We start from the raw sequence: 21,709 nt of genomic DNA, 5'->3' as shown, positions 1-21,709 counted from the left end.
CGCCCCAATCCTCCGATCGCTCCTCGCCCCAATCCTCAGATCGCTCCTCACCCCAATCCTCCGATCGCTCCTCGCCCCAATCCTCCAATCGCTCCTCGCCCCAATCCTCAGATCGCTCCTCACTCCAATCCTCCGATCGCTCCTTGCCCCAATCCTCCGATCACTCCTCACCCCAATCCTCCGATCACTCCTTGCCCCAATCCTCCGATCACTCCTCACCCCAATCCTCCGATCACTCCTTGCCCCAATCCTCCAATCGCTCCTCGCCCCAATCCTCCGATGGCTCTTCGCTCCAATCCTCCGATCACTCATCCCTCTACATATAGGCTGAGGCTTTATGTACTTGGAGAATTCCACATAGACGTGACAACCAAATTCCAACCTCCCCCCCCCCCTCCCAGATACACGAGGACGGGTCACCTCACCCCTGGATGGACATTCCTATACCAGATACACTCCATAGTGGGTGGAGTGGAGAAGAATTGGACCTCCTGTCCGTCTCCTCAGTTGGGGATTCACCCTTTCCTCTCTATATGTCTCGGGGACCATCAAAGGTGAAGGAAAAATTCAACATTTTAGAGTTGTCACCAGAACAGGAATAGAGGGGACACTAGGTCTGGTGACAACTGTGATTTCCCTCACATTGTAGAGATTTCCTCTCACTTCCTGTTGTGTCTTCAGGCCGGGAATTGGTGGAAATCTCTCTGGTCGGGGTGTCACCCTTCCCTATACATTGAGAATTGAATTGTATTTTTTTTGGTTTCATTGTATCTATTTAATCTGTGAGATGTTTGGTGGAAAGAAGTTTTCTTTTTTCAGAAATGGTTTTCTGTTAGGAGAAGTGGGGGCAAATCATATGTACAGGGGCCCAATGGAAGGTAGGGGCCCATTTATGAGTAGGGCCCCTCCCACTGTCATACACCCACACACGTGTTCCTGAGGAGATGGCTGTAGGTGTTAGCGGGGGCTGCAGCGACCATCGTCTGGAACTGAAGAAAGTGAAAGCGAGAGAATGTCACCAGCCCACCGAGGATCTCCAGAACGGGTCCTCAGCTTTATTCAGTGATCACATAATTACAGCAACATTTCGGAACCTTGCAGGACCCCTTCATCAGGCTGATTGGAGGAGCCTGATGTGATTGCTGAATAAAGCTTTGAACCCATTCTGGAGATCCATGGTGTGCTGGTAACGTTATCTCACACAGTTCATTGACAGATGCAGGACACCCTAAATGTGCTCCAGGGTCCTTCCCGTTCTGGTGACAACCCAAAGTTTTGTCCTGGAGACCGTGGTCACCAGGACATAGAGAGAGGGCGGATCCCCCAGTATTGTATAAGGTGTACATCTGCTGTGGCCTATAAACCATACAGTCAGATACTTCTACCAACAATGTGTGCAAAAATTATACCAGCAACTCCCAGGAGGTATTACAAAGATTTATTTAAAAAAATATAACAATGACCAAAACGTATCACCGGGACCAGGACATTGTAAGGAGAGGTCACCCTTGGTGCTTTAGAAGGAACAGTAACCAGGGTAAGAATGAAATGAAGGGAACCCCCCATCCAATGATGACAATCAGGTATCTCCAGTGAAGGGTCCTGGTAATCCCCCATCATACAAAGACATTGTAGACAATTGTGATCTTCCAGCCTTGTGGTAACAGTTTGGTGAAGACCCTTTTCTGTTCCAGCATGACTGTGCCCACCCCCCCCCCCCCTCCTGTGTACAAAGCCAGCTCCATAAAGACACGACTGTGCCCCTCCCCGTGTACAAAGCCAGCTCCATAAAGACATGGTGTGACCAGTTTGGTGTGGAGGAACTTGAGCATCCTATACAGAGTCCCGACCTCATCCCTACTTTTGGAAGACCTTTGGTATAAGGGTCTTCTCATCCAACATCAGTATCTGACCTCACAAATTCCAACAGACACCCTCCAAAATCTTGTGGAAAGTCTTCCTAGAAGAGTAAAGGATGTTATAGCCTCAAAGGGGGCAACTCCATATTAATGGCTTCAGGGGGAGGGGGGGACATCATATAAAATGAACATGGTTTTGGAATGAGATGTCCAGTTTCATAAAGACATGATGTGACCAGTTTGGTGTGGAGGAACTCCAGTGTCCTGTACAGAGCCCTGACCTCATCCCTACTGATCACCTTTGGGGTGAACTGGATCACCGATTGTGTGCCCGGTCTTTTTCCTGGTGCCCAATGTGAGGCTTAAATGTGAGCCAGGTCTTTTCATCCAACGTCAGTACCTGATCTCACAAGTGGACACAAATTCCCCCAGACACCCTTCAAAATCTTATGGAAAGTCTTACCAGGAGAGCGGGGGATGTTATAGCCACAAAGGTGTCAACTCCGTATTAATGGCCTTGGAGGGGGAAAGGGGCATATAAATATTTATGGCCATGATTTTAGATGGGATGGCCAACAAGCTCTTATAGGTGTGATAAGTGGAGGAACTCGAGTGTCCTGACCTCAACCCTACTGAACACCTTTGGGATGAATGTGAAAATCTTGTGGAAAGCCTTTCTAGAAGAATGAAGGTTGTTAGTGCCGTGAAGGGGGACAACTTCATATTAATGACCATGATGTTGGAATGGGATAGCCCACAAGCTCTGAGACCTGACCTTAACGCCACTAGACACATTTGGGATGAACTAGAATGGCAATCGTGATCCAGATTCTTATTCAAAATCCGTACCTGACCTCACAAATGGGCCCAGATTCCTACAGACACCCTACAAAATCTAGTGGAAAGCCTTCCTATTAGAGAGGAGGAGGTTATATCCACTTAAAATGAATGACCAGGGTTTTACGATGGGGTGTCCTGCAAGAAGCCCTGACCTCAACCCTACTGAACACCTTTAAGATATATTGGAATGCCAGCTGTGAGTCGGGTCTTTTTTTGGTGCCCAATGTGGAGCCTGGTGTGTGATCAAGGTCTTCTCATCCATCATCAGACACCCTCCAAAATCTTGTGGAAATTCCATGTTATTGCCAATTGGAGGGGGGTAAGGGTAACTTCATGTTATTGACAAAGTTGGGCAACTCCATATTTTTGGCCATGGGAGGCAACACCATACTAATGGCCATTGGGGCATCTCCATATTAATGGCCACTGGGGGCAACTCCATATTAATGGCCACTGGGGGCAACACCATACTAATGGCCATGTGGGAGGACTACACCATACTAATGGCCATGTGGGAGGACTACACCATACTAATGGCCATGGGCGACAACACCATACTAATGGCCATGTGGGAGGACTACACCATACTAATGGCCATGTGGGAGGACTACACCATACCAATGGCCATGTGGGAGGACTACACCATACTAATGGCCATGTGGGAGGACTACACCATACTAATGGCCATGGGAGACAACACCATATTAATGGCCATTGGAGGCAACTCCATATTAATGGCCACTGGGGGCAACACCCCACTAATGGCCATGTGGGAGGACTACACCATACTAATGGCCAGGTGGGAGGACTACACCATACTAATGGCCATGTGGGAGGACTACACCATACTAATGGCCATGTGGGAGGACTACACCATACTAATGGCCATGTGGGAGGACTACACCATACCAATGGCCATGTGGGAGGACTACACCATACTAATGGCCATGTGGGAGGACTACACCATACTAATGGCCATGGGAGACAACACCATATTAATGGCCATTGGAGGCAACTCCATATTAATGGCCACTGGGGGGCAACACCCCACTAATGGCCATGTGGGAGGACTACACCATACTAATGGCCAGGTGGGAGGACTACACCATACTAATGGCCAGGTGGGAGGACTACACCATACTAATGGCCATGGGCGACAACACCATATTATGGGCCATTGAGGGAAACTCCATATTTTTGGCCATGGGGGCAACACCATACTAATGGCAATGGAGGGCAACACCATACTAATGGCAATGGAGGGCAACACCATAGTAATGGTCATGGGAGGCAACATCATATTAATGGCCATTGGGGGAAACTTTCCATATTAATGTCCATATGGGGACCTCTATATTATTGGCAATGGGGGGGGGGGGATTCTATAGTACTGGCTATCAGAGACTTCACAGACTTTTGACCACATAATGTAACACTGATATCTCATATGCATCAATAAAAAGTTACAGAAAAATCACAGAAAGAAGAAAACATAAAAAAATGATGTAAATAAATTCCATTCTTCAGGTCATGGTGACATCTCACTCGGGTTCCTCGTCCTCTGACCAGCTCAGGTTGTCATCAGAATCCTCTCCGCCACTTTCCTGGGGTGTCGGTTCCGGTTCGATTTCCTCTGTAATGTGGGGGGTGCAGGCCGTCAGCTCCAATCTGGCCCATGTCACCTCGTCCGACTTCTTCAGAGTGATTTCCACCTTTGTTGGAAATAAACTCACAAAACTTTTATCCACATCAATGACCTGCCGAGACAAAAGAGAACGTTTCGTGAGGATGAGAGTAACCGGACGGTGACCAACACTGCGCCTCCATGAGCCTCTCGGACTAATCAGCTACTTCCTTGTCCATCTCTTTATATATGTCTTGGTGTCACAGGCAGAGAATGTGGGGGGAGATCCAAAAGTTTGAGTTGTCACCAAAACAGGATTAGAGGAGAAATCTTCCAATGGGGACACCTGTTCTGGTGACAACTACGAGGGGGTTTCCGTCATTTTGGAGAGATTTTCTCTCACTTCCTGCTGTGTGTACAAGGGAAATCTCCCCAATAGGAAAAAGAAAATGTCAGGAGATCGGGTACTAAAGTCATAAGACTGATTAATAAGAGTCACCTTCGTTTTTAATGGACACTACAAAGGCTTAGAGACATTTTTACTCTTCTTTACTTTTGTGGTTTATAGGTCTTTAAACTGATGTTTTACATTTTTATTATTACACATTTGACACAGAATTCCCAGAGCACTGTGGGTTAGCTAAAGAGACAGCAATCTCTTGGATCAAATAAGGGAGGAGTCGCTGCTATGGAGGGGTGGGGTCCACTCACTGCTCTTAAGAGGAGGAGCCACTGCTCTGTTTTTGTAAACTTCATCTTAAGCTATTGAGCTCTGTTAACACTGCACAGCTAAGAATGTGAAACGGAGACTTGGGCTTCACCCGCCAAAGCTGAAGACAAAGAATTATTGATCAACGTTTCATATTTATCTAAAAAATGTAATATAATGGCTACCATAGCAAATGAAGAGAGAACGCCTGTTCCCCGATCTCATACGTACCCCCCACAGCTCCACCTTCTTCCGGAATTCTTTGTCCTTCTGAAAGGTGATCTGAATGTCCAGCTGCAGAGAGAGGCAGAAGATGGTGTCATGGGTTTTGGTGTCAGAGGCGGCAAATCTTATCTCTAGAACACGGATTGGTCCGTTTATGTTGTTATCCCGGACAAGAAATGTACCAACAATCCCTTCAACTGACCCAAATCATTCCTTTTCCTGAACATTTGTGGTCTTATAGGGAACATCTAGAGGTATTAATGATGTCTACCCTGAAAAATCTACATTTAGTTCTATGTCCTCCTGAGAACTGGATGTGCACTTCCTGTGCCTAGGCACTTCCAATATCACTCCACTTCCTGTGCCTTGACACCCCTGACATCAGTCCACTTCCAGCACCTAGGCACTCCCAATATCAGTCCACTTCCTGCGCCTAGGCGCTACCGATATTATTGCACTTCCTGTGCCTAGACAATCCCATTATCAGTCCACTTCCTGTGCCTAGACACTCCTAATATCCGTCCACTTCCTGTGCCTAGACACTTCCAATATCAATCTACTTCCTGCTCCTAGACACTCCCAATATCAGTCCACTTCCTCCGCCTAGTCACTCCCGATATTATTGCACTTCCTGTGCCTAGACACCCCCAATATCAGTCTACTTCCTGTGCCTAGACATCCCTGATATCAGTCCACTTCCTGCACCTAGGCACTCCCGATATTAGTGCACTTCCTGTGCCTAGACATCCCTGATATTAGACCACTTCCTGGACCTAGGCCCTCCCAATATCAGTCCACTTCCTACTCCTAGGCAATGCCGATATTATTGCACTTCCTGCGCCTAGACACCCCTGATATCAGTCCACTTCCTGTGCCTAGACACCCCTGATATCAGTCCACTTCCTGTGCCTAGACACCCCTGATATCAGTCCACTTCCTGTGCCTAGACACCCCTGATATCAGTCCACTTCCTGTGCCTAGACACCCCTGATATCAGTCCACTTCCTGTGCCTAGACACCCCTGATATCAGTCCACTTCCTGTGCCTAGACACCCCTGATATCACTCCACTTCCTGTGCCTAGACACCCCTGATATCAGTCCACTTCCTGTGCCTAGACACCCCTGATATCAGTCCACTTCTTGTGCCTAGACACCCCTGATATCAGTGCACCTAGGCACTCCTGATAACTCTGCACTTCCTGTTCTTAAGCCTCATATCTGTATACCTGCAGTGTAAGATCATTCAAGGCACTGCACCCTCTGACTGTGAGTCTCACCATATTTGGTGACGTCACTGCTGTGCTGATCACTGTTCTCCTTGCTGGAGGGGGAAGCTGTACCTGAAGACCTGCAGCGGAAGGATCTCCCTGCTTCTTCTTCATCCATTCTGTTGATCTGCCCTTCCTTCCTCCTCATTACCCCTCCAATCATCAAATCACCAGTCATCAGGGGGAAGGGGGAGGGGCAGCTCTAATATGAGGAAGTAAAGCCCCGCCTCTACCAAGATGGCCGCCTCCACACAGAGAAGAAGAAGTCATGCAAAGTCAGTAATGGGGAGAAGATCAGCTGCAGGGAGACCTCAATGCTGGTGACTGGTCCTGTGCCTCCCGCTTGCTGGTTTTGGGCACAGCTTCCCCAGTACAGATCCTCTTCAACTATTTTCACTGGCCGCATGCTAGTGCGGAATCTCTCACCTGCGTGCGATTGGCGTGAATCTCGGTGAGATCCGGTATGGAAGTTTTGGCATAAACGGTGATGACGACGAGGCTGCTGGTCTGATGCCAGTCATAGCGACATGCAACTTCCTGAGAGAGAGAGACGGATAGTGATAGGCCAGGAGGAGGACAGATCATCCAATAAACTACAGATTCACAACCCCTCCCCCATGGGCTCCTCCCCCACTGCTCCATTCACCCGGGGAAACTAAGGAACGTATTTACTATTCAACCATACAAGAAGCAGTAAGAGCTCCACACTGACCATTGAGGAGTCCTAAGAGATAATCTGTAGAAAAAGAACCCAACGCGTTTCGAGGTTCAGATACTCCTTCCTCAGGGGGCATCTGCACCCCCAAAACGTGTTGGATTTCTTTTTCTACAGACTGTCTAAAAATAAAGTGTGGAGCTCGTACTGCTTCTTGTATAATGGACCCCCTTCCATTTGTGGGTGTTCTGGTATATATGAGCGGCCTCACCGAAGAGAGTCACCCCGACCAATGAGACTTCTGTTACATCGCAGGATGGGAATGACAGAAGATCTGGGGGTCTCTTTTCATATATAGAGCTATTTAAGGTATGGATCCCAGGGGACTCAGTCCTCTTCCACCTCCTATGGTCAGCAACCGTCCGCTCAGACACCCAGCGTAGTCACATGGGGTGGGGAGAGACCTCTGCTTCTCTCTCCTATGAGTGTGGGGGAGGGGTAAGAGAAGATAATAGAAGCAATCTTTGGGGGGCAGCAATAAACTGAACCCCTTATTTTACCCTCAAGTGGATATCCAATGTCTTTAAATGATAGAGATTGTCCCTGTGTGTGTGTGTGTGCTACAACAATTGTAATGACGGCCGATATACTCCGGGGGGCGATAATTCCATCCCTCCCAGAGATACATCATCATAGTACAGTGCCTGGAAAAAGTATTCATACCCCTTGGAATTCCCCACATTTTGTTACAACCAAAAACGTAAATGTCTTGTATTGGGATTTTATGTGATAGACCAACACAAAGTGTCACATAATTGTGAAGTGGAAGGAAAATAATAAATGATACAAATAAATATGTGAAAAGTGTGGGGGAGGGGCATTTGTATGGCGCCCCCCCCGGAGTCAATACTTTGTAGAACCCCCTTTCTCTACAAGTCTTTTTGGGGATGTCTCTACCAGCTTTGCACATCTAGAGAGGACATTTCTGCCCATTCTTCTTTGTAAAATATCTCAAGTTCTGTCAGATTGGATGGAGAGCGTCTGTGATCAGCAATTTTCAAGTCTTGCCACAGATTCTCAATGTGATTTAGGTCTGGACTGTGACTGGGCCATTCTAACACATGAATATGCTTTGATCTAAACCATTCCATTGTAGCTCTGGCTGGATGTTTCGGGTCGTTGTCCTGCTGGAAGGTGAACCTCCGCCCCAGTCTCAAGTCTTTTGTAGACTCTAACAGGTTTTCTTCTAAGATTGTCCTGTATTTGTCTCCATCCATCTTCTCATCAACTCTGACCAGCTTCCCTGTCCCTGCTGAAGAAAACCATCCCCACCACATGATGCTGCCACCACCATGTTTCACGGTGGGGATGGTGTGTTCAGGGTGATGTGCAGTGTTAGTTTCCCCCACACATAGCGTTTTACTTTTAGGCCATAAAGTAGAATTTTGGTCTCATCTGACCAGATCACCTTCTTCCACATGTTTGCTGTGTCCTCCACATGGCTTCTCACAAACTACAAACAGGACTTCTTATGACTTTCTTTCTCCAATGTCTTTCTTCTTGTCACTCTTCCATAAAGGGCAGATTTGTGGAGAACACGACTAATAGTTGTCCTGTGGACAGATTCTCTCACCTGAGCTGTGGATCTCTGCAGCTCCTCCAGAGTTACCATGGACCTCTTGGCTCTTCTCTGATGAATGTTCTCCTTGCCCGGCCGGTCAGTTTAGGTGGACGGCCATGTCTTGGTAGGTTTGCAGTTGTGCCATACTCTTTCCATTTTCCGATGATGGATTGAACAGAGCTCCGTGAGATGTTCAAAGCTTGGGAGATTTCTTTATAACCTAACCCTGCTTTATACTTCTCCACAACTTTATCCCTGACCTGTTTGGTGTGTTCCTTGGCCTTCATGATGCTGTTTGTTCACTAAGTTTCTCTAACAAACCTCTGAGGGCTTCACAGAACAGTTGTATTTATACTGAGATTAAATTACACACAGGTGGACTCTATTTACTAATTAGGTGACTTCTGAAGACAATTGGTTCCTCTAGATTTTAGTTATCAGAGTAAAGGGGGCTGAATACAAATGCCCCTCCCCCCCCCCCACACTTTTCACATATTTATTTGTATCATTTATCATTTTCCTTCCACTTCACAATTATGTGACACTTTGTGTTGGTCTGTCACATAAAATCCCAATTAAAAACACATTTATGTTTTTGGTTGTAACAAAATGTGGAAAATTTCAGGGGGTATGAATACTTTTTCAAGGCACTGTATATATTGTTATTATCATCATTATTTTTGTGTTATATTAAATACTATTATTCTTATCATCTCTGGTTGCCCTCACCCGTTTCCCCGGAGGTTGCACCCACAGATGTCTCCCGTTGGTACATCCCTTCTGATCCAGGAATTCATTGAAGTCGCTTGTTTTAATGCAGCAGCAGGACCAATACTTCATTCTACAGAGAGAGATATATAATGTATACTGAGAGCTGTGACATCAAGAACCCCCATAGTGTGCTCTGTGAATGAACCCATACAACAGATGTAATCCTGGACTGGACGGTGTGTAGTACATACAGTGAGGGAAAAAAGTATTTGATCCCCTCTCAATCAGTAAGATTTCTGGCTCCCAGGTGTCTTCTATACAGGAAACGAGCTGAGATTAGGAGCACTTTCTTTAAAGGGAGTGCTCCTAATCTCAGCTTGTTACTTGTATAAAAGACACCTGTCCACAGAAGCAATCAATCAGATTCCAATCTCTCCACCATGGCAAAGATCTGTCCAAGGATGTTGGGGAGAAGATTGTAGACCTACACAAGGCTGGAATGGGCTACAAGACCATCGCCAAGCAGCTTGGTGAGAGGGTGACAACAGTTGATGGGATTATTCACAAATGGAAGAAACACAAAATAACGATCGATCTCCCTCGGTCTGGGGCTCCATACAAGATCTCACCTCGTGGAGGTTCAATGATCAGGAGAACGGTGAGGAATCAGCCCAGAATTACACAGGAGAATCTTGTCAATGATCTCAGCTGGGACTATAGTCACCAAGAAAACAATCGGTAACACACTACACCGTGAAGGACTGAAATCCTGCAGCCCCCGCAAGGTCCCCCCGCTCAGGAAATCACATGTACAGGTCCTTCTGAAGATTACTTATGAACATCGAATGATTCAGAGGAGAACTGGGGGAAAGTGTTGTGGTCAGAGGAGACCAAAATCGAGATCTTTGGCATCAATTCAACTCATCGTATTTGGAGGAGGAGGAATGCTGCCTATGACCCCAAGAACACCATCCCCCACCGTCATACATGGAGGTCCTATGACCCCAAGAACACCATCCCCCACCATCATACATGGAGGTCCTATGACCCCAAGAACACCATCCCCCACCGTCATACATGGAGGTCCTATGACCTCAAGAACACCATCCCCCACCGTCATACATGGAGGTCCTATGACCCCAAGAACACCATCCCCCACCGTCATACATGGAGGTCCTATGACCCCAAGAACACCATCCCCCACCGTCATACATGGAGGTCCTATGACCCCAAGAACACCATCCCCCACCGTCATACATGGAGGTCCTATGACCCCAAGAACACCATCCCCCACCGTCATACATGGAGGTCCTATGACCCCAAGAACACCATCCCCCACTGTCATACATGGAGGTCCTATGACCCCAAGAACACCATCCCCCACTGTCATACATGGAGGTCCTATGACCCCAAGAACACCATCCCCCACTGTCATACATGGAGGTCCTATGACCTCCAAGAACACCATCCCCCACCGTCATACATGGAGGTCCTATGACCCCAATAACACCATCCCCCACCGTCATACATGGAGGTCCTATGACCCCAAGAACACCATCCCCCACCATCATACATGGAGGACCTATGACCCCAATAACACCATCCCCCACCGTCATACATGGAGGTCCTATGACCCCAATAACACCATCCCCCACCGTCATACATGGAGGTCCTATGACCCCAATAACACCATCCCCCACCGTCATACATGGAGGTCCTATGACCCCAAGAACACCATCCCCTACCGTCATACATGGAGGTCCTATGACCCCAAGAACACCATCCCCCACTGTCATACATGGAGGTCCTATGACCCCAAGAACACCATCCCCCACCGTCATACATGGAGGTCCTATGACCCCAAGAACACCATCCCCCACCGTCATACATGGAGGTCCTATGACCCCAAGAACACCATCCCCCACTGTCATACATGGAGGTCCTATGACCCCAAGAACACCATCCCCCACTGTCATACATGGAGGTCCTATGACCCCAAGAACACCATCCCCCACCGTCATACATGGAGGTCTTATGACCCCAAGAACACCATCCCCCACTGTCATACATGGAGGTCCTATGACCCCAAGAACACCATCCCCCACCGTCATACATGGAGGTTCTATGTCCCCAAGAACACCATCCCCCACCGTCATACATGGAGGTTCTATGTCCCCAAGAACACCATCCCCCACTGTCATACATGGAGATCCTATGACCCCAAGAACACCATCCCCCACCGTCATACATGGAGGTTCTATGTCCCCAAGAACACCATCCCCCACCGTCATACATGGAGGTCCTATGACCCCAAGAACACCATCCCCCACCATCATACATGGAGGACCTATGACCCCAAGAACACCATCCCCCACGTCATACATGGAGGTCCTATGACCCCAAGAACACCATCCCCCACCATCATACATGGAGGTCCTATGACCCCAAGAACACCATCCCCCACCATCATACATGGAGGACCTATGACCCCAAGAACACCATCCCCCACGTCATACATGGAGGTCCTATGACCCCAAGAACACCATCCCCCACCATCATACATGGAGGTCCTATGACCCCAAGAACACCATCCCCCACTGTCATATATGGAGGTCCTATGACCCCAAGAACACCATCCCCCACCATCATACATGGAGGTCCTATGACCCCAAGAACACCATCCCCCACCGTCATACATGGAGGTCCTATGTCCCCAAGAACACCATCCCCCACCATCATACATGGAGGTCCTATGACCCCAAGAACACCATCCCCCACCGTCATACATGGAGGTCCTATGACCCCAAGAACACCATCCCCCACCGTCATACATGGAGGTCCTATGACCCCAAGAACACCATCCCCCACCGTCATACATGGAGGTCCTATGACCCCAAGAACACCATCCCCCACCGTCATACATGGAGGTCCTATGACCCCAAGAACACCATCCCCCACCGTCATACATGGAGGTCCTATGACCCCAAGAACACCATCCCCCACCGTCATACATGGAGGTCCTATGACCCCCAAGAACACCATCCCCCACCTTCATACATGGAGGTCCTATGACCCCAAGAACACCATCCCCCACCGTCATACATGGAGGTCCTATGACCCCAAGAACACCATCCCCCACCGTCATACATGGAGGTCCTATGACCCCCAAGAACACCATCCCCCACCTTCATACATGGAGGTCCTATGACCCCCAAGAACACCATCCCCCACCATCATACATGGAGGTCCTATGACCCCCAAGAACACCATCCCCCACCATCATACATGGAGGTCCTATGACCCCAAGAACACCATCCCCCACCGTCATACATGGAGGTCCTATGTCCCCAAGAACACCATCCCCCACTGTCATACATGGAGGTCCTATGACCCCAAGAACACCATCCCCCACCATCATACATGGAGGTCCTATGACCCCAAGAACACCATCCCCCACCGTCATACATGGAGGTCCTATGTCCCCAAGAACACCATCCCCCACCATCATACATGGAGGTCCTATGACCCCAAGAACACCATCCCCCACCATCATACATGGAGGTCCTATGACCCCAAGAACACCATCCCCCACCATCATACATGGAGGTCCTATGACCCCAAGAACACCATCCCCCACCGTCATACATGGAGGTCCTATGACCCCAAGAACACCATCCCCCACCATCATACATGGAGGTCCTATGACCCCAAGAACACCATCCCCCACCGTCATACATGGAGGTCCTATGACCCCAAGAACACCATCCCCCACCGTCATACATGGAGGTCCTATGACCCCAAGAACACCATCCCCCACCGTCATACATGGAGGTCCTATGACCCCAAGAACACCATCCCCCACCGTCATACATGGAGGTCCTATGACCCCAAGAACACCATCCCCCACTGTTATACATGGAGGTCCTATGACCCCAAGAACACCATCCCCCACCATCATACATGGAGGTGGAAACATTATGCTTTGGGGGTGTTTTTCTGCTAAGGGGACAGGACAACTTCACAGCATCAAAGGGACGATGGATGGGACCATGTAGCATCAAATCTTGGGAGAGAACCTCCTTCCCTCAGCCAGGGCATTGAAAATGGGTCATGGACGGGTCTTCCAGCATGACAATGACCCAAAACACACGGCCAAGGCAACAAAGGAGTGGCTCAAGAAGAAGCACATTGAGGTCCTGGAGTGGCCTAGCCAGTCTCCAGACCTTCATCCCATAGAAAATATGTGGAGGGAGCTGAAGATTCGAGTTACCAAACGTCAGCCTGGAAACCTTAATGACTTGGAGAGGATCTGCAAAGAGGACAAAATCCCTCCTGAGATGTGTGCAAACCTGGAGGCCAACTCCAAGAAACGTCTGACCTCTGTGATCGCCAACAAGGGTTTCTCCACCAACTACTAAGTCATGTTTTGTGAAGGGTTCACATACTTATTTCACTCATTAAAATGCAAATCAATTTATAACTTTTTTTGAAATGTGTTTTTCTGGATATTTTTGTTGTTATTCTCTCACTGTTATAATAAACCGACCAATAAAATTATAGACTGATCGTTTCTTTGTCACAAAATCAGCAGCCGATCAAATACATTTTTCCCCCTTAGTGTAATATCCTCGTCTGGCGGTGATGAATGATTGGATATTCGGGGGGGCAGAAATCATCTCCTTACCCTTCATGGAAGACGGGGACCCCCGGGTGATGGACGCACATACCCTCCTCACTCTCCGGGCCTTGATAAACCTGCAGGAAAGGTGGGAGGTAATCACTCTTCTTCTATAATGAGGGATAGCAGGCCTCAGCACACAGCGGGGGAACTTGGCAGACAAAAGCCTGTAATGACGCAGGACGAAACGCGTAGGGACGCATGTTTACACACGTATGTCAGTCTACTAGCAGAATATGAATTCTGGTGATTGGAATAAATGTCATACATACGGGCATATATTACACTGATGGGTGCGCTCTAAACGCAGCTGCGGACCAATGTTTTTACGCCCCTGAACGCTGCTGTACTATCCGCAATGTGCATGAGACCTGGGAACGCCAGCCCCTCTGTACAAACATTACCGCCCCCCTCCCCTCCATACACACATTACCGCCCCCCTCACCTCCATATACATATTACCGCCCCCCTCACCTCCATACACACATTACCGCCCCCCTCCCCTCCATACACACATTACCGCCCCCCTCACCTCCATATACATATTACCGCCCCCCTCACCTCCATACACACATTACTGCCCCCTTCCCCTTCATACACACATTACAGCCCCCCTCACCTCCATACACACAATACCGCCCCCCTCACCTCCATAGACACATTACCGCCCCCCTCACCTCCGTACACACATTACCACCCCCCCACACCTCCGTATACACATTACTGCCCCCTCACCTCCGTATACACATTACCGCCCCCCTCACCTCCATACACACATTACCGCCCCCTCACCTCCATACACACATTACCGCCCCCCTCACCTCCGTATACACATTACCGCCCCCTCACCTCCGTATACACATTACAGCCCCCTCACCTCCATACACACATTACCGCCCCCCTCACCTCCGTACACAAATTACCACCCCCCACCTCCGTATACACATTACTGCCCCCTCACCTCCGTATACACATTACCGCCCCCCTCACCTCCGTATACACGTTACCGCCCCTCTCCCCTCCATACACACATTGCCGCCCCCCTCACCTCTTTACAGCCGGAGCGTTTACACCGCGTCCCCAGCGCTGTCACCCCCGCCTCCTCTGTAACATAAAAGATGATAAATGGATTTATTGCAAAACTGCAGAAATAACAGCAACAAATTTCACATTTCTAGAGAAGACGGGCGAGCTTCATAAACTGTGCGGGTGTTATAACGTCCAGACCCCCCCTCCCCCCCTCACCTTTTATCTGAGCAACCGGCTTCACCGACAACGTCATCTTCTCCAACTCTTCTTCTAATGAGCGGGAAACTTTCACCAGAAGGGGGCGCATCTCCTCCTGAGTGCTGCAACAACAGACAGCCTGACTGTAATAACCACACCACCAGGACAGGGGGGGGGGCAACTCCATTTCCATATTAATGACCATGGTGGAGGGGAGTAACTCCATATAATTGGCCATGAAGGGGGGCACCTCGTTATTAATGGCCATGGTGAGGGGGGGGGGACTTTATATTAATGCCCATGATATTGGTATGATGGTGAGAGCCCATGAAATATATATTACTTTTGGAGGTCAGCGTGGGAATGACACCGTTTATGAATGAGGAAATCCACCAATCACAGAGAGGGTGGGCTGCACAGGAACACCTTTATAAGGACCAAGGACGTCCCCCGAGGAGCCCCTCACACATACAGATGATCGATTATTATACTTGAAGAAGGAGCCCGGTGACGTTTTGCCGCCATCCCCCCCACACACGGTGCAACCACTTTTTTTGCTCTTTGCACCCCCTTACCCCCCTGTATATTCTGCAAGGGGGGGGGGACAGACATGAACTATCATTACCTCGGCCTCTCCTTCAGCATCTTCTCTGCAGACTTGGGGCCCCGTACAATGATCTCAGAGACAGTTTTGCTTCCAGAGATGTCGGGTTTTAGAGTTTCTGGAGGTTTCTCATTGTTGTGCGGCCCCTTAGAGCAACCCTAAGGAAGAGAGATCCACAACGGTGACACCAAGACAATATAGAGACATAGTATATACACCGGATACATAGAAAGTATACAGTATATACACCGGATACATAAAAAGTATACAGTACATACACTGGATTCATAGAGAGTATGACCATTGACTCCCCCTGATCCTTCTCCACTATGGATTCCCCCAGATCCTTCTCCACTATGGATTCCCCAAGATCCTTCTCCACCATTGACTTCCTCAGATCCTTCTCCACTATGAATTCCCCCAGATCCTTCTCCACCATTGATTTCCCCAGATCCTTCTCCACCATTGACTCCCCCAGATCCTTCTCCACCATTGACTCCCCCAGATCCTTCTCCACCATTGATTCCCCCAGATCCTTCTCCACTTTTGACTCCCCCAGATCCTTCTCCACCATTGACTCCCCCAGATCCTTCTGCACAATCGATTGCCCCAGATCCTGATGAATATACTTAGGCCTCAAGTGCAGAACTTTATATTTATCAACATTAACCTATGACATCCTCCACTCTTCTGGGAAGACTTTCCACAAGATTCTGAATTTGTGGCCATTTGTGAAGTTTTAGATGAGAAGACCTGGCTCACCATCGGCGTTCCAGTTCATCACAAAGGTGATCAGTATGGATGAGGTCACAAAGTAAAGCGTCCGGCACACAGAGGGATTGTTAGCGGCAGAGGAACTCACCTGGATGGCCAGGAATTCGGAGAAGTCTGTGGTACGTTTCCGGCAGCAGGACCAACCCTGAGACAGAAAACAAATCTTTGGTGACAATGACCAGAACATTGAGAACTGCGTGTGAGATCTACAGGAGATGTACTGACCTTCAGAGCGTCATGGAAGATGGGATATCCAGGGTGGAAGAGACAAGCGTCTATAGGTGAGGGGAAGAGAAACTTGCGTGAGTTCAGTATCATCTACTCTTCATTCTCATCACATCCAGAGATCTGACCTCCATAACAAGCCTTATCTAAAGCTGAACTCCATGAAGGTCCTCCTAGTGGTGAGGCTGTGCCTGTACTGCAAGGGTTCACTGCTCATTTATGCCTACAGGGACCGGGTACAGCCATTTTACTGCCTGAATCCTCTGCTCCCGCAGGCTCCTCCAGGCTGCTAGACCGGTCCTCACCACCTCTTCTACCTTACACTCCGGCAGTCTAAGGTCCTCTGACATCATCAAGACCAATGCAGGGACCATAGCTCTACATTTGACATGAGGGTGCCAAGGGACGGTCCACCAGCAGAGCATTGGGGAGCGCTGTCTGCTGGGGTTTTCCCCTCCCTCTGACAGACAACTCATGTGAGTGCCTAAATCTGATTGGTGTCAGCCTCATCTAATCTCCTGTACAGCAGAGCTCAGACTGGGGGAGACAACCAGGTGTGCTGCATGCAAATATGCTGACAAGGAGCGTGCTGATAGGAGCAAAGAGCAGAGGGATGACCTCATCAGTCTTCACTGTCCAGTCAGCAGGCTTGGGGTGGAGGGAGGACACCATTGTAACTGTTAGCAGCGTCATCTACCTGGCTGTGCTGTGTGGCAGAGCTGTGTAAATCTCAGGACTGGATGGAGATCCATGTATTTTCCTGGTTTCCTGGAGATGGGCTGCACACGTTTACACACCTCCTTCTAGGACACTTACCTGTAGGATTGTTGGTACTGAGGAATCTCTGTCCACACCCTTTGTTATAGCAGAGCACATAGTCACCGGAGGGGTCCGGGGTCACTTGACTGCTCATAGTACCAGGAGGAGGTGAAGCTGTCAGCATGGCGATTCTCTACAACAAAACACAAAAAGAGAGAGCAGTCATTGCAAGCCTCATTCTGAGAATACCAGCCGCCTGGCTGTGTCCGGCCTCCATACCTCCTCATGTCCACAATTCATACCTCCTCATGTCCACCCTCCATAATTCCTCATGTCCACCCTCCATACTTCCTCATGTCCACCCTCCATACTTCCTCATGTCCACCCTCCATACTTCTCATGTCTGGTCTCCATACCTCCTCATGTCCACCCTCCATAACTCCTCATGTCCACCCTCCATACTTCTCATGTCCACCCTCCATACTTCTCATGTCTGGTCTCCATACCTCCTCATGTCCAGCCTCCATACCTCCTCATGTCCACCCTCCATAACTCCTCATGTCCACCCTCCATAACTCCTCATGTCCACCCTCCATAACTCCTCATGTCCACCCTCCATACTTCTCATGTCCACCCTCCATAACTCCTCATGTCCACCCTCCATACTTCTCATGTCCACCCTCCATAACTCCTCATGTCCACCCTCCATAACTCCTCATGTCCACCCTCCATACTTCTCATGTCCACCCTCCATACTTCTCATGTCCACCCTCCATACTTCTCATGTCTGGTCTCCATACCTCCTCATGTCCAGCCTCCATACCGCCTCATGTCCACCCTCCATAACTCCTCATGTCCACCCTCCATAACTCCTCATGTCCACCCTCCATAACTCCTCATGTCCACCCTCCATAACTCCTCATGTCCACCCTCCATACTTCTCATGTCCACCCTCCATAACTCCTCATGTCCACCCTCCATAACTCCTCATGTCCACCCTCCATAACTCCTCATGTCCACCCTCCATACTTCTCATGTCCGGCCTCCATACTTCCTCATGTCCACCCTCCATACCTACTCATGTCCGGCCTTCATACCTCCTCCTGTCCACCGTCCATACCTCCTCAGGTCTACCCTCCATATCTCCTCATGTCCGGCCTCCATACCTCCTCATGTCCACCCTCCATACCTCCTCATGTCCACCCTCCATACTTCTCATGTCTGGTCTCCATACATCCTTATGTCCACCCTCCATATTTCTCATGTCTGGTCTCCATACCTCCTCAGGTCCACCCTCCATACCTCCTCATGTCCGGCCTCCATACCTCCTCATGTCCACCCTCCATACTGCCTCATGTCCACGCTCCATACCTCCTCATGTCCGACCTTCGTACCTCCTCATGTCCGACCTTCGTACCTCCTCATGTCCGACCTTCGTACCTCCTCATGTCCACCCTCTATACCTCCTCATGTCCACCCTCCATACCTCCTCTTGTCCACCCTCCATACTTCTCTGCCTGGTCTCCATACCTCCTCATGTTTGGCCTCCATACCTCCTCATGTTCACCCTCCATACCTCCTCAGGTCCACCCTCTATACCTCCTCATGTCCGGCCTCCATACCTCCTCATGTCCGGCCTCCATACCTCCTCATGTCCACCCTCCATACCTTCTCATGTCTGGCCTTCATACCTCCTCATGTCCACCCTCCATACCTCTCATGTCCACCCTCCATACCTACTCATGTCCGGCCTGCTGGGAGAACCTATATATTTGGGTGGAGTCAGGTGATCGGTGTTCTGTTCCACCTGGACGGCTGTCTGGGTGGACTTGTGTCGTACACCCCAGGCTTATTCCGGGCACATCTGGCTGACAGGCTGTGTGAAGGCCTATGCAGAAGCAAGAGAGCAGCGCAGGGTTGGGATTGCGGCTTGCAGTCCAACCAGAAGTGATGGTTCTGTCGGCTGTAGAACCTGTCGTGGTCGGAGGTAGAGGGGAAGCTGTCTCCACTAAGGGACCATCCACGTTATTACCAGGGACCTCAGTGAGTAACTGAAGCAAGTACCCGAGCAATATTCTCACCAAAAGGGGGCGATGAAGAATCGGGAAACTTCAGTGGATGTGAAGCCAAGGACCCAACCAGCAGAGGTGATGCTTGCAGAGCAGCCTTGTGTGTCAAGCCAGGGACCAAGCAGACCAGTAGGGTGAAGCTTGAGAAGTATCTGGCGTTCCATAGTAGGGACCCAGCAGAGAGGTGAGGGTGACACTTGAGGAAGATACCACCGTGAAGATTGGAGGAGCTCAAGGGATTCAGTAGCAGTGAATCAGAGGGTCTAGTGAGAGACCGGGAGCTCAGTGGGATGAAGAACTACAAGGAGTGATTGTAGTGGAAGTGAAGGTACTGTTAACCTTTGTGTTAGGAACTGTTAAAGACTGTTGCCATAGGAGACAGCATTCCTACACGTGCAGATGTGGCATCTTGCTGGATGCCTTTCCCTGCATGGCTGTCCTCCTGTTGAAGTCTCTGAGTCTGCCAATAGAACTTGCAATTACCTAAGGGTGTCCTGGCCCTAACCCTCTCTCCCCCCAAAAAGTTTGTTAAGAGAAATAAACTCTCTTTTGCATTCAAGAAGTGTCTGGCGCCCAATAGCTTTAACTGCCTTGCACCCACCATGCCTCACAACCCACCACATACAGAAGGATGTCAGCTATCTCTGGCCCTGGAGGTTCTCATTAGACCGAAGGAGGCCGGGGACCTTGCTACATACACATGGAAAGTGTTTAGGTGTGACCTCATATTATACGGTTTTGGTAAATCTTTAGGAAGATTGTATAATGTATGGCCGGCCTTACACAATAATCACATCTATATGAATGTGGAACACAATTCTATGAGTCAACACAGATCTAGAACATTCTATAATCCCAGATTTCCCAATGATAAGAGAAGATATAAATCTATAGATACAAAGTATAATAAAAAAAGGACACATTCATTACAATGTAATATTTATAGAATCCAACACAGATCTGGAATGTTCTGGGATCTCAGAATCCTCATATATATTATCCATAAAGGAGAGAAGATTCTACAGAGGGAACAATCATTACAATGTAACATATACACTGTATATAATTCGGCACCGATCTAGAACATTCTGTGATATCTAGAACATTCTGTGATCCCAGCTTCCTCATATATATTATCCATAAAGGAGAGAAGATTCTACAGAGGGAATGGTCCCGGGATGAGGGATATAAATGGAATAAATACAGAGAGAAGATATTCATCTATAGATACAAAGTATAATAAAAGGACACAACAAGCACTAAGGATATAATAATAAGGATATAATAAAACAGATATAATAAGGAGGATAATATAATGATATGATAAGAAGTATATATTAATAAGGATATAATAGAACGGATATAATAATAAGGATATACGGAATACGGGGTCAGCTAGGACTGACGATAAAAGGGAAGAAAACAATAAATTCCATACCTGAGTAGGAGAGGGTTGGAAGGACGGGGTCCAGGCTGAGTGGGGTCCAGGCCAGGTAGCGGAGGACGGGTGGTGGAGGACGGATGGTGAAGGACGGTGGTAAAGACAGATGGTGGAGGCCGGGTAGTGGAGGACGGGTGGTTGAGGATGGGTGGTGGTGGCCGTGTGGTGAAGACAGATGGTGGAGGCCGTGTGGTGAAGACAGATGGTGGAGGCCGTGTGGTGGAGGACGGATGGTGGAGAACAGATTGTGGAGAACGGGTGGTGGAGGACGGATGGTGGAGGACGGATGGTGGAGAACAGATTGTGGAGAACGGGTGGTGGAGGACGGATGGTGGAGAACGGATAGTGGAGGGCGGTTGGTGGAGGACGGATGGTGGAGAACAGATTGTGGAGGACGGGTGGTGGAGGACGGACACGTG

General features: G+C 49.0%; 1 protein-coding gene across 1 annotated transcript; it reads right to left on the bottom strand.

Annotated features, from left to right (window-relative positions):
• Positions 1-1,726: 1,726 nt before the first annotated feature.
• LOC141108846 (cysteine and histidine-rich domain-containing protein 1-like) lies at positions 1,727-21,697 on the bottom strand. Its single transcript, XM_073600809.1, has 12 exons — positions 21,288-21,697; positions 17,838-17,973; positions 17,022-17,071; positions 16,885-16,941; positions 16,044-16,180; positions 15,437-15,540; positions 15,240-15,295; positions 14,198-14,268; positions 9,532-9,643; positions 6,953-7,063; positions 5,264-5,326; positions 1,727-4,456 (listed from the first exon to the last, which is right to left on the bottom strand). The coding sequence occupies exons 2-12, from the start codon at positions 17,962-17,964 to the stop codon at positions 4,241-4,243; spliced, it is 1,104 nt and encodes a 367-aa protein (XP_073456910.1). The 5' UTR covers positions 17,965-17,973; positions 21,288-21,697; the 3' UTR covers positions 1,727-4,240.
• Positions 21,698-21,709: the final 12 nt, after the last annotated feature.

Source organism: Aquarana catesbeiana, linkage group LG09, assembly GCF_042186555.1.
Source record: "Aquarana catesbeiana isolate 2022-GZ linkage group LG09, ASM4218655v1, whole genome shotgun sequence".
Lineage (NCBI taxonomy): Eukaryota > Metazoa > Chordata > Amphibia > Anura > Ranidae > Aquarana > Aquarana catesbeiana.
Note: the sequence above shows the minus strand (reverse complement) of the source record. Positions and strands in the feature narration are given on the sequence as shown.